This window comes from Erinaceus europaeus, chromosome 1 (genome assembly GCF_950295315.1).
Source record: "Erinaceus europaeus chromosome 1, mEriEur2.1, whole genome shotgun sequence".
In the NCBI taxonomy this organism is placed as follows: domain Eukaryota; kingdom Metazoa; phylum Chordata; class Mammalia; order Eulipotyphla; family Erinaceidae; genus Erinaceus; species Erinaceus europaeus.
Window position 1 is genome coordinate 36,523,346 of NC_080162.1, and position 13,272 is coordinate 36,536,617.

Below are 13,272 nucleotides of genomic sequence, written 5' to 3' on the forward strand. Positions count from 1 at the left end.
AAAAATCTTCTCTTTTTCATCCTTATACATTATTGACAGGAACTTTCTTCAAAAGTAAAGATAACAGAAACAATTCTATTATCTGATTTCAACCCTTTGACACAAGTATTCTTGATGACTTTTTACAATTTCTTTTACTAATTCTAATTGTCTACAATAATCAGTATCAAAGGTTTTTCTAGTTCTTAACTGAAAACTTCTGCTATCCCAATAGATAGTTTCAATATTATTATTATTACTAGTGATTTAATAATAATCAACAAGATTGTGAGGTAAGAGGGATACAGTCCCCACCACCAGAGTTCCATACTCCCTCCCCTCCATTGGAAATTTCGCTGTTCTTTATAGACCAAAGATCTTTATGAGGTGCAGAAGTAGGAGGTCTGGCTTCTCAATTTCTCTGTTGAATTTCATCAAGTTCACCTAAATGGTATCTACTCAGCTCACCCAAAATAAATTACTCTATCATTTTCCTGCTGTGGAAAACAGGTTCTCCTACCTGCCAAAAACAAACAAGCAAAATAACACATACACACTTTAATTAATACTCATGCATGCATCTATGTGAATGCACACATACAACACAGTGAGGTCAATTCTCTCACTGAGAAGCAAGCTCTGATCTCTCCATCCAAGACTCGTCAGGTCAAAGGAGTAAGAAAAGTTGTTTATAAGTAGTGGGAAAACTTTGAAGTTGCAGCAATTTGTCTTCAAACATCCAACACCCTGGAGTGCCTGTCATTCCATTGTGAAATATGGTTACTGGTAAGCGGTGGCAATAAAATCCCCATGTCCCTTTGATTTCCAGGTGGTATTTATTCTGATGTACCCTTCCACCCTCCTCCACTTCAGTGGTGTTCATCAGGATCTGTCTGCCCCAGGCTTGATGGTTTACCTCATCAGCCATCCCATCCCCCACTCTGACACTTCAATAAAGAACAGGGGTGATTAATATTTCCTGGGCCAGTGCTCAGTCCACATCCCACAGACTTGCACCTGCCCTTGATGGAAATCTCCCATATTCTTCCTAATTGTGGGGAGAGAGATCTTTAGAAATTGACCCTCATGACCCATTTTGAATAGTTCAACTCACTGTTAAAATACTAAACATGAAAGCTAGCCAGTTGTCACCAATCAGTTCTGTCATTGGAGCATTACTACCTACACAGGGGCCTGTGTTTTCAGGAAAATTTGAACTATGACTGGCCCTCTGATCCACATCTTCACATTCAGGTTTTTTTCTGTTTATGTCTGATTTTATACACTATTCACTGGCACCTCTAGTTTGCTTTGAAAAGCTGATGTTGAGACAATGAGCATATCAAAGTGATATTTCTCCCAAGATAGATTCTCAAAGTCTCCTACTACTCCATGTGTGTGGGACAGGACTACTTCTCAAAGCTGAAAGGAGTTTTTTAAGGGAAGAAAGAACATGGAGAAAGTCAAGACATTCTGCTAGTCTCCCTGCTGGCACCTTCTTTGTACCAGTGACCATGAGCACATTGGGTTCTGCTGCAAATGAGGAAGAGGTACTCATTTCCACTGGAGGATATGTATTAAAATGCTCACTACTGTGAGATTAGAGAAGCAGGTGATCCCTGCTTGGTATTGGCACAATCCAGTAGCCAGAGTGCTGGGCAGGACATACTTGATGACGACTGGATTTCAATCTCTATTGACACAATCAGCACAGTCAAATACAAAGACCCTTCCTACCACTATCCAGGATGTCACTGAACTTTCCTTCTTAAAGGGTAACTTTCTCATAGCCCAACACTTCCACACTGGTATTGAACATGAAGGTAAAGATTGCCATGCTGTTGCCACAAGCCAAAGATGACTATGGCCCCAAGAGCTCAGAGAGGAAGGGAGAACTCTCCCCTAGAGTCTTTAAAAGGAGTAAGAGACTGCTGGCTCAAAACAAAAGAATTGTGATGAATTTTTGTTACTTTAAGCCTCCAAGTTTGTGGCAATTTCTATAGCAACCCAACAGAATTCATAAAGGTAGCATCCAAATGGAAGCACTGTCTTCAATGACTCCCCCTCCTCTTCCACTGGATCTGTACCAGCCCACTAATTGTCACCTGCCTTCTCCAAACTTCCTGTTGTTGACCTGAACCACCACTCATTACTCCCCAGTCCAAAGCAATCTATTCTGTCTTCCAAGAAATCATCCCCTCTGAGTTCCTCCCCCAATAATGAATTCTGTTCCAATCTATTTAAAATATATATACCACTAGCTGCCACATGTCTATATTCATTTGGCACCCAGCTTATTATGCTTAGCAGATAATAACTTGTCAATATGGATCAGCAACTATGGAGTCTACAAAGCACTTTCTGCACAATAGAGCTAGACTAGTCTTCACAGAGTGCCACTGGGTAGATGAGAGCAACCAACAGTCAAGCTGTAGGACAGACGATTTGCAGGGGAAGCTAACTGAACCACCCATATTGTTCCCAATGTGACTGAAACAGAGTGAGCAAGCTAGTCTGTCTGTTTTCACCCTTTCTGACACTCACTGGGAGGAGAAATAACTTTCTATTTTTTAATATTTTTATGTAATAACTATTGGATAGAGACATAAATTGAGAGGGGAGGAGGAGCTAGAGATGGAAAGAGATAGAGAAAAAGCTGCAGCCCTGTTTGACCTCTTATGAAGATTTCCCTCTGCAAGTGAGGACCAGGGGCTTGGACCTAGGTCCTTGATCACTGTAATGTGTGTGCTTAACCAGTTGCACCACTCCCTGGCCCTGGAAGATGTAATGTTTTTCTCCCCATCAGTGTATATAGCACAGAATGTAGGAATATAAATAAACATGGAGGGTGAATGGCTTTCTAGGGCAGCTTGAGTCTATCTTCCTTAAGGCGCATGGAAGAGAACCAGCATTGACCCACTAGCATTTAAGGCAATTAGCAGAGTTCTGATTGGTTATGTTTGGTTCTGCTGAGGGTACCATGACCCAAAATACCCCAAATGATTGCTTCCGTTGACAATCTATTTCATACAGGTCTGAGTTGGATTCCCTGAACTCACCCCATCCTAGCACTTTCTGATCTCTCTCTCATTCAGATCTGAACTTTTGATATCCTATGGCAAAGACCCTGCTTTTCCTTTATCAGCTGACCATCTGGACCATCTGGTTGAGCAAGTACCTACGGTGATTTAAATTCTCCCTAAAAAATAAACTGGAATCTTTGTGGCTGTCTAGCAGAGAGTTTGGGGGGTGGGGTTTGGAGGTCCAGGGTAAAGGAAGAACATGAAAGTGCCATCTGCCTGCAGGGGGCACTGTAGTGACACAGAGGTAGAGGAGAAGATAACCAACTATCCCCAGAGACCCAAACCTCAAACACCAGGCAGAGCCCAGGGTCAGCCCTTGAGCCAAACAGAAAACAATCAGCCACAAAAGGATGGCAATTTAGTCACCATTGACCAGATGGGACCCTGCAGCCTTTCCACAGCTGGCCTTCATTGTTCTCGGTCAACACCTACTAAGCAAAGCTAAGACTGGGCTCATTACTGCTGGGGAAAGGGGAAAGAGGGAGGAGAAACTGAGATCCTGAAAAGTTAAGCAATGTGCACTGTTTGAATAGTTATTGTGGCTTAAAATAGCCCTTCTTCCAGGAAGCATCTCCATTAGTTCATTCTTTATTTATTTCTGAGCATGATGAAGAGTACACTCTTACCACTTGCCATGTAAGCAGTGTACCTGCTGCTCTTGCACATAATAACTACTCATATTGCTATTTCATAACAACTCTCATGTCCATTCACTCACCCCTTTTAGCCTTACAACGGCCCCATGGAAAGAATCAAGCAAATTTCCTTCTTAGAGATGTGAGGGGGTAGAGTTGTGACTCATGTTTTCTGGGTCCTAAAGGCCACTGGGGGTGTGGAACGGGGGAGGGGGGGTAATCAAGGAGTACCTAATGCAAACATCAATGAGGATCACAGACTTCTTAATACTATGTTCTCCAAATTCTCAGCACACTTTCCACTGATGCAGAGTCAGTTGTTTCTAAGATATCACAGTTGTCATTAGCTCATGCCTCAGTTCCCCAGTTCCTATTCATCCTAGCAACCTGTACCTTTTGGTGCCTGATTGGAATTGACCTTTGAAGATAGTATTACCTGCCATTCCGGAACAAGTTTGCTGGAAGGTCCCTCGTGGGCCAGGCCCTTGAAGGTGGGGAAGATGGTGGTCTTTTCTCAGCACCCGGAGGGGCTTGCGGAGTCTACTCACTCTCTGTGGAATGCGGCTCTGCAAGAAATTCACTTTGTACCTGTGGGCAGAAAAACATGAGTGCAGCAACCACTCTTGAGAGTATGTGTCCAGAAACTCACACAGAAATCAGAAAAGGCAAAAAACAAACAATGAAGTTCCAGGGGATAAAGGTAGAGGATGGACAGGGACTTGATCAATTCTTAGAAATTCCTTATGGCTCCTATCTTCATTCTCCCTTCCAACAAAGCAGGGACAATTATAACAGCCAGTTCCAGAGGTGGCTGCAGGGACTAAATCAGATAGTTTGAACCCAGTATTTCCTATGCTGCTGATGAGATAGCAAGTGTTTAATAACATACTATAATCAAATAATGAACTTAATAAACAAGGAGATCAAGAGAAGTTCTCCAGTGAGGACATATTCTAGGATCTGCATTGACCAGTATAGTGAGCACTAACCCCATGTATGGAATTAGTGTGTCTGAGGAACTGAGTAGTAGGTTTTTATTTCATTTTAATTGATGTAAATAGCCACATGTGGCCAATGGCTGCCATAATGAACAGAGAAAAAGTAGATCTTCTCTGAAAAAAATGGCACCAGAAGTTCTTCCAGATCATTTGGTCTACTCTACAAAACAAAGTATCCACATTTCATTGGGAGGCCGTGATAAGAAAAAAAATGAAAACACTAGAGCTTCAATTTATATTCACTATCATCTAGACTTTCTGATAGCTATTGTTGTGAGTCTTCTACAATGTGTAAAAAATATATTTGTAGAGTAGAACATAGGTATTATTTGTAAATAAATAGTAATGCAATTCTGTCTAAGGGGCACAGGCTCAAAATATTTTAATATTAGAAACATGACACCAAGAAAAAAGATATGACATCAAGTTCCTGATTATTAAAAAATTTGTTCTGTTTTATATCTTAATCCTTTTCAGCCATCAAGTTGCAGATGCTACCATGACATCAGCATGACTTCCCTGGTAGACAACCTCACCTGTGCCTTGGAATCTCACCTCCCCATATAGGGAAAGATAGAAACAGGCTGGGGGTATAGATCATGTCAATACCCATGTTGTTCAGCAAGAAGCAATAACAGAAATATCTGGTCCATGCTTCCAGAGGGATAAAGAATAGGGAAGCTTCCAGTGGATGGAATGGGATACAGAATCCTGGTAGTGGAAATTGAATCCCTCTTATCCCACAATCTTGTCGATCATTATCAAATCACTAATAATAAAAAAAGGAATGTGCTAATGAAAAGAAGGTACAGACTTATCTGTCGACTTGGGCTTATGTTTATTTCCTATTTTAAATCATGTTTGGAGTTTTTAAAAATGTAAATCTGGGGAGTTTGGTGGTAGCGCAGCGGGTTAAGCGCAGGTGGTGCAAAGTGCAAGGACCTGCGTAAGGATCTTGGTTTGAGCCCCCGGCTCCAAGGGAGTAGCTTCACAGGCGGTGAAGCAGGTTTGCAGGTGTCTATCTTTCTCTCCCCCTCTCTGTCTTCCCCTCCTCTCTCCATTTCTCTTTGTCCTATCCAACAATGATGAAAACAATAACTACAACAATTTTAAAAAAAAGGAGGGGCAAGAAAAGGGAAAATAAATAAATTTTTAAAAATTTCATGTAAATCTGAATTGTTACAAAAATGCATTTTCCTTATAAATATGTTTATCAAGCACCTAACAAAAAAAGAAACACGACACCAAAAGTAGACCCACAAGCTAGCCTTATACCCATATTTTGTAGGTGAAAGAACTGAAATGCAAAGCAGCAGTAAGGAACCTTAAGATACAGCTGTGTAACCAAGTGGAAACTTTGCTCTGGTGGGAAGTACCATTTTGCAAAAGATCACTGTGGATAGTCAGCTCTTTGAAGAAGGAAAATATCTTTGTGCTACTTCTGTTTGGTGAAACACCAGGACTCCCTTTCTTTTGCAAGCTACAGTTACATGAGGCATACTCTACCATGCTCTTTGTACTCATCTGGCTGTGAACTAAAAGGGGTTGGGGGCTACTTGACCACTTCCCTTTCTCATTTGTATGTGTCACCATCAAGATCCAGCTGCAGTCCTGTAATCATCAGGGCTGCTTGCAGAATTTTAAATCAGATCTGCAGAATAAAGTATCCTCTGAGGCTCTGCATTTTGCTGGCAACAACAATGTGAAAAGGACGTTCTGTTCATCTTTTTTGGGCATGTGTGTTTGAAAGAGACTTCACTTCTTCCACCTAAGCAGGTGTCTCCCCAGTCTTGGGCAGAAACTGTCATTCCCCCAGGGGTGCATAGTTTACCCTTTGAAGCAGTCCCTCCCTGCTTGTCAAGATCACAAATTCCTGAAAGAGCTATTTTGTGTGAAGAACTTCTGGGTGAAGAACAGCAGGTCTACCATTTCTTTGCTAATCAAAAACCCGTTAGCCAGGAGTGACTCCTGCTGTGGGGTTGTGGGGAGAAAGATTTCAAAGTGGTGAGACAAAAGGAAGAAGAGGGATAGGGAGACTCAAGGAGAAACTTTCTATGAGTTACAGTTCACCTTTGTCCCCAAATCAGTGGGGTGACAGGCAGGGATTGACACAAGTCTGCAGGTGCTAACAAGGATGCAATCTGAACTAAAGGGAGGTTTTGTTTTTAGAAAATGGGTGAGCAAGCTATTTCCCCTATAAGAAAATAAGCAGGAAACTTCTGGGTGAATCCCAGTCCCAGTATTTCGATCTCAGTAGGGTAGAATGGGGACACTTTTGCTCCTGAGAAACCCAAGTGAGCATACCTTCAAAACAATATTTTAGTTGTCATAAACAAGCGTTCTAAAAGAATATTTTTAAACATTGCCCTGAGAATGAATAAACAGCATGAGGCAGGGCTGCAGATTCTCTATCAGTCATCACACAAGACACCAATTGCCTACCCCTTCACCCAAATAATGAGTTTGCCCAGGCTGCACATCTGTACCCTGTCAGTGGGTGTGTTGCTAATAGCTCACTATTTACTTAACCTTAGTCAAGAGAATCATCCTAAACCAAGGGGAGCTTGTCTGGAGAGGCCAATGGAGTTCGTGTGCCCCCACCCCAGCCATTAGACACTGACTAGCCACTATAGGTATGAGAGCTCAGCCTCTTTAGCTTTGAGCAGGACAATCTCTGTTCATTGCATATTCAGAGATTCCCACACGTTGATGAACAACTGGGTGCTTTTTTGCTACATTCACTTTTAGTTCTTCCTGTACCAGGTCTGTTTCCTTTCTCCCTTGGCAAATCCTGAGAGCCCTTCTTCCAGAAGTCGCATGTTAAGAGAATCCAACCTCAGACACACAATGTAAGGGTTTTCCTTTCTTCTCAATTCACTCACAAGTTTACCCCAGACATACACATGAGCTTATTTGGCAAACATCCTTAAACATGCACATATTCTTATAAATATGTATTGTCACTTTCTTGCAAAGCTTTTGTAACACAAAGTTCATTCTTTTCTCATTTTATTTTTACTCCAGGCAGTATTTTTAGGATCAATCTATATTTCCATATTTATGTCAAACATGTTGCTTTTAGCTGGCTTATGTGGTCATTAGAGGTTTTGGTTGTGGTTTTGTTTTGTTTTCATAAATTCCTATTTAAGGTCCAGATTTTAAACTAATGCAAACACTGAGCACATTTTGTTTGTTGTCTGTGGGCCTTCCTTAAAGAACCAGTATTACTAGTGCTTCTGTAAGGTGAGCATGTTGTCTTAGTCTATGAGCCCCATGGAATACCTGATAAAAGTAAATCCTGTCACCCTGCATCAAGTGATAACTAGTTTATCAAGATCAAGAGCTCAGGAAACTGATCCTGGGTTAGGGATCTCACAAAAGGATGCAAAGTAAGATTTTTGTCACATTTTTGATGCTGGCTGAAATTTATTGGCCATCCATCCTGCCTCCTCCAACCCCACCCTACCCCCAACACTCGCTCTGTTTTTTCAGTCAAGTCCAAGAAAAGGAAGGTGTACCCAAGTGAGATCTTTGCATTCTGTCTCACTTGGTTATATTCTGGGGAAATCAAATGTGGCCAATTATATTTTTTAAAGATTTATTTATTTATGAGTGAGTGAGTAGGAGAGAGAGAGAAAAAAAACTGAGCATCATTCTGGCACATGTGATGCTGGCAATCAAACTTGGGATCTTGGGCTTGAAGGTTCAATGTTCAATCCACTGTGCAAACTTTGGACCACTGTGTAGTAAATTATTTGCCTCTTGATCTCACAAGGAATACAAAGCAAAGAGGGGTAGCAAAAGATGACTAAAGTGAGCAGACACATGCCTTTCATCTGCTTTATATGAAAGAAAGAAAAATAATACCTACAATTAACAGAATAATATTCTTAGTGCTCTAGTTTTTTTTTCCCCCACCTCTGTTCTCCCTTTCAATATCTAATATATGTTTTAGGGGTTGTAGAGTGTCCTTCTCCCATACTACTGCCAGTCTCCTCACTCATTTAGATTCACTTGGGACTTTAAAACTCATTGTTTCATTTGTAAGAAGCTTCCTAGGACAAGTCTCTGAGTATTTCATGCTTCATACAGCACTGTACACAGTTACAAATTAATCAATAAAATCCAATTCCATGGTCCAGCGCCTGCTTAGGGCATGGCAGAGATGTGTTCTGTGAGCACTCCGAAGCTCTGCGCCTCTAGTTAATGTCAGGGCAATTAGGCACCAGAGTATGACTTTTCTACATTTTTCCATTTCCACCCTGAAAATGGATCCTGCCTTTCCTAATCTGCTTCCTCTAACTCATGTAGTTTCATTAATGAAAACAGCCACATTACAGTGTGATATTTGGAGTTGGCAACAAAGAAAGAGAAAAATGAAACTGGATGGAAGGTCCTAAAATAAAATCCAAGTATAAATGGGAAGTTAAAATAAAGCAAATAAGTGAGAAAAGGGCAAATACATCTAGGGGTCTGCAAGGTTGTTTCATATATATGTTCAGATAACAAATATCTTAGCCTTTGCAGACTCTACACAATCTCTGCCACATACTCTCTTTGTTTTTATATGAATACATCATCTTTGAAAATGTGAAAAATTATGCTTAGCTCACAAAGGCATAAAAAAAAAACAGATTAAAAGTCAAATTTACTCATGATCTGTAGATGTCTATATGCCTAGCCACTGCATTATTTTCCTAGTCTCATATTTTCATATGAACAAAAACAAAAATAAATCCTCAAACACACACATATGATATATACATATAAGTGACTACATCAAAATAAACGAATTCTTGATGACAAAAGATAATAAAGAAAAATATAATAATTCCATTTCTATTTTTAATATTTATTTATTTATTTTTGACACCAGGATTATTACTGGAGCTTGATGCCTGCATGGCTCCACCATTCCCTCTCTTCTTTCTGAAAAAGACAGAGAGAAAAGTGGGTTGGGAAGGAGAGAGGGGGAGTGGGGCAGTACTGGCAGTACTGCTCAACCACTTGTAAAGCTTTCCCCCTGCAGGTTGGGATGAAAGGCGGTGTCTCAAATTGTACATGGCAATGTGTGTGTTCTATTGTGAACGCTACTACGTAAATTCCATTTCCAACAATACAATGCAGTGACTATTCTGACTACCCTTAGTTTGTAAGCAAGTAAAAATGCATATTCAAATATATAAATGTTTAAAGCATATTTAAATCTATTTGTGCTCTGATTAGAAGGCAAAAGACATTTACAAGTTAAAAGCCAAGTGAAAATTGAAGGAGAAGGAGAAGATACCTACAACATTGTTTCACTGCTCACGGAGCTTCTCCCCTGAAGGTGGACGCTGGGGGCTTGAACCCAGGTGCACATGATAACTTGTGTACTCTCCTGGATGAGGCACCATCTGGCCCCTTACCCTAATCTTTTCACTGAATGAAGGCAAGTGTTCTTTGGTGCTAATTCCTTAGCACTTTTCTCGTGGATTTGCAGTCTGAATTCACACTACACATTAGCCCAAAGCTAAAAATTTCATTTCAAGTAGCACCTACTAAGTAACCACACACCAAAAAGATACAAAACAAATGATTTTTTTTTTTAGAAAAATGTTCTCCAACCTGTAAATTTCAAAATTCAAATAATCTCAGCTCATAGTCAAATTCCAAGAGCAATCAGGGAATTCAGCTTACAGAAGTGAGAGAAAGTACACACAAGAAAATCAGATTTGCCAAGACTTTCTATGTTGACATTATCAGATTTTTAAAAAGTACTAAGTAGGTTATTTTAAAAGATTGAGGGCTGGGAAGATAGTGTAATGGTTATGCAAAAAGACTCTCATGCCAGGACAGGGGAGACAGCATAATGATTATGCAAACAGACTCTCATGCCTGAGGCTCCAAAGTCCCAGGTTCAATCCCCTGCACCACCATAAGCCAGAGCTGAACAGTGCTCTGGTGTCTCTCTCTCTCACACAAAAAATTTAAATAAGTAAATAAACATGATTTAAAAAAAAAAAAAGACTCTCATGCCTGAGGCTTCAAGGACCCTCCCAGCACCACCATAAGCCAGAGCTAAGCACTGCTCTGTTTCTCTGTGTGCCTTTCTCTCTGTATCTCTCTCACTAAAATAAAATAAAATAAAATACATATTTTTAAAAAGATAGAAAGAAATCCATGAAGATAGCACAGTGGTTATGCAAAAAGATTTTCAGGCCTGAGGCTTTTAGTTCTCAGATTCAGTCCCCATCACCACCATAAGCCAGAGTTGATTAGTGCTCTGATCTTAATCTGTTTCTTTTTCTCTGAATCTCTCTCATTAAAACAAATAAATAGGGGGTCAGGCAGTAGTGCAGTGGGTTAAGCACAGGTGACGCAAAGCGCAAGGACCAGCGTAAGGATCCCGGTTCGAGCCCCCGGCTCCCCACCTGTGGGGAGTTCGCTTCACAGATGGTGAAGCTGGTCTGCAGGTGTAATAAATAAATAAACGTTTATTTATTTATTTTGAAAATATTTTATTATCTTTATTTATTGATTGGATATAGACAACCAGAAATGGAGAGGTAAAGGGGTGATAGGGAGAGACAGAGAAAGACTGCTTCACCATTCATGAAGCTTTCCTCCTGCAGATGGGGACCAGGGGCTTGAACCTGATTACTTGAGCATTGTAACATTGTGCGCTTAACCAAGTGCCACCAGCTGGCCCCAATTAATTATTTTTTTAAAAGAACTAGCAGCTTCTTAAAGAAATATTGAAGATAAGTAGAGTGAATAGGAAAAAAAAATCCTAAAATCAATATGGGACTATAAGAGATTATGAATAATCAGAAATCTTGAACAAAAAGTGCAAAGCTGGTGGTATCATGTTTTTTGGTTTCAGTAATAAATAAAATAATAAAAAATAATAAATTATTATTTAATAATAAATAAATAACCGGTAATAAATAAAATTAATAAATAATAATAAAATAGTATATGCAGTAATAAATTTAAAAATCAGTATGGTATTGGTATAAAATACATATTAACCAGAGGTACATAACAGTGAGCTTATAAATAAATCTACACATTTATCATAAACTGATCTTTGAAAATAGGGCAAGAATATACATATATATAGGGCAAGGATAATTTTTCAAGATACAGTGTTCAGAAAATGATTATTTCCATGTAAAACCATGTACTTGGGCCCTCATCTTACACTAGACACAAAAGTCAATTCAAGTTGATTAAGACTTGAACACAAGGTATAGTCAGCTCAAATCCATCCATTTTGTCACAGAGAACATAATGTGTCCCACAGCCTCCTTAGTCATCTGTCAGAGGGCATTTTGAAGTAAGGAGATATAAGACAACTACCAGATGACGGCATTCCTATGTGGACTATATATAAAAGATTGAAATAAATATACATGTAAACTTAAAAAAGCATTTAGCCAAACTGTGAGCTGTCTGTAAGACTTTATAAGAGCTATGATAGTTATTGGGGTGGGATAGGACAAGGTAGGGGCACAGAACTTTGGTGGTGGATGCATTATGGAACTACGTCCCTGCAATTTTATGACATTATGACCCACTACTAAATTACTAATGAAAACTATTTTTAAAAATAAAGACTTAAACACAAGACATTATAACACCTAGAAGAAAGCATGAAGGTAAATTTCTTCATGTTGGCATTGATAATAACTTTTTAAGATATAGGACCACCAGCAGAGGCCACATAGCAAAATAAATACATGTAGCTGTATTAGATGTAAAAGCTTTTCCATAGCAAAGGAAACAAAAATAAAATGAAAAGCTAATTTATGGGTAAAATATTTGAGAGCCATATTGCTGATAATGAGTTAATAACTTGTATATATGAGATCCAAACAACTCAACAGCAACAAATAATAATAACGAAAGTTAAAGGACAAATGACCTCAATAGACATTTGATATATATTTATATGGAAATACATGGAAAGGTGTTCTCTATCATTAGTGTGTTCTATATCATTAGCTATTAAGAAAATATAAATCAAAACCACAATAAAATATCAACTCAAACTTATTAGAATGACACACAAAAAAATGGAAGTGTTTTCAAGAATGCATGTGGATAAATGGAAACCCTTGTACTCTATTGATGGGAATGTAAAATGCTATAGTTACGACAGAAAAAAAAGTATAAAGAGTGGTCTGGGAGAAATGTCTTCCCCTCCTCTCTCCATTTCTCTCTGCCCTGTCTAACAATGACAACATCAGTAACAACAAAAATAATAACTACAACAACAATAAAAAACAACAAGGGCAACAAAAGGGAAAATAAATAAATAAATATTTTTTTAAATGTAGTATATACATGCAAGGGAATATTATTACCTTAAAATGCAAATATTGCCATTTGCTATATATGCTATAGCATAAATGAACTCTATGTTATGGAAGACATTATAGTACGTGAAATAAGTCAGATATATGAGAACAAGAACTAATAAAAAAATACTATAGGCTGAGGAAATAAAATAGTGTTATGCAAAAAGACTTTCATGCTTGAGGCACCAAAAGGTCCCCAGTTCAATCCCCAGCACCATTATAAGCCAGAGCT

General features: G+C 39.1%; 1 protein-coding gene and 1 long non-coding RNA gene across 3 annotated transcripts in view; one reads left to right on the forward strand and one right to left on the reverse strand.

Annotated features, from left to right (window-relative positions):
• ZNF831 (zinc finger protein 831) overlaps positions 1–13,272 on the reverse strand; it is a 150,116-nt gene that overhangs the window by 59,339 nt on the left and 77,505 nt on the right. For both annotated transcript variants that reach the window (XM_060181397.1, XM_016190863.2), the window contains exon 6: positions 4,134–4,285. In XM_060181397.1, the coding sequence (XP_060037380.1) occupies positions 4,134–4,285 (152 nt within the window). The remainder of the gene's footprint in view (positions 1–4,133; positions 4,286–13,272) is intronic.
• LOC132535518 (uncharacterized) overlaps positions 1–13,272 on the forward strand; it is a 251,918-nt gene that overhangs the window by 5,043 nt on the left and 233,603 nt on the right. The window lies entirely within an intron of this gene.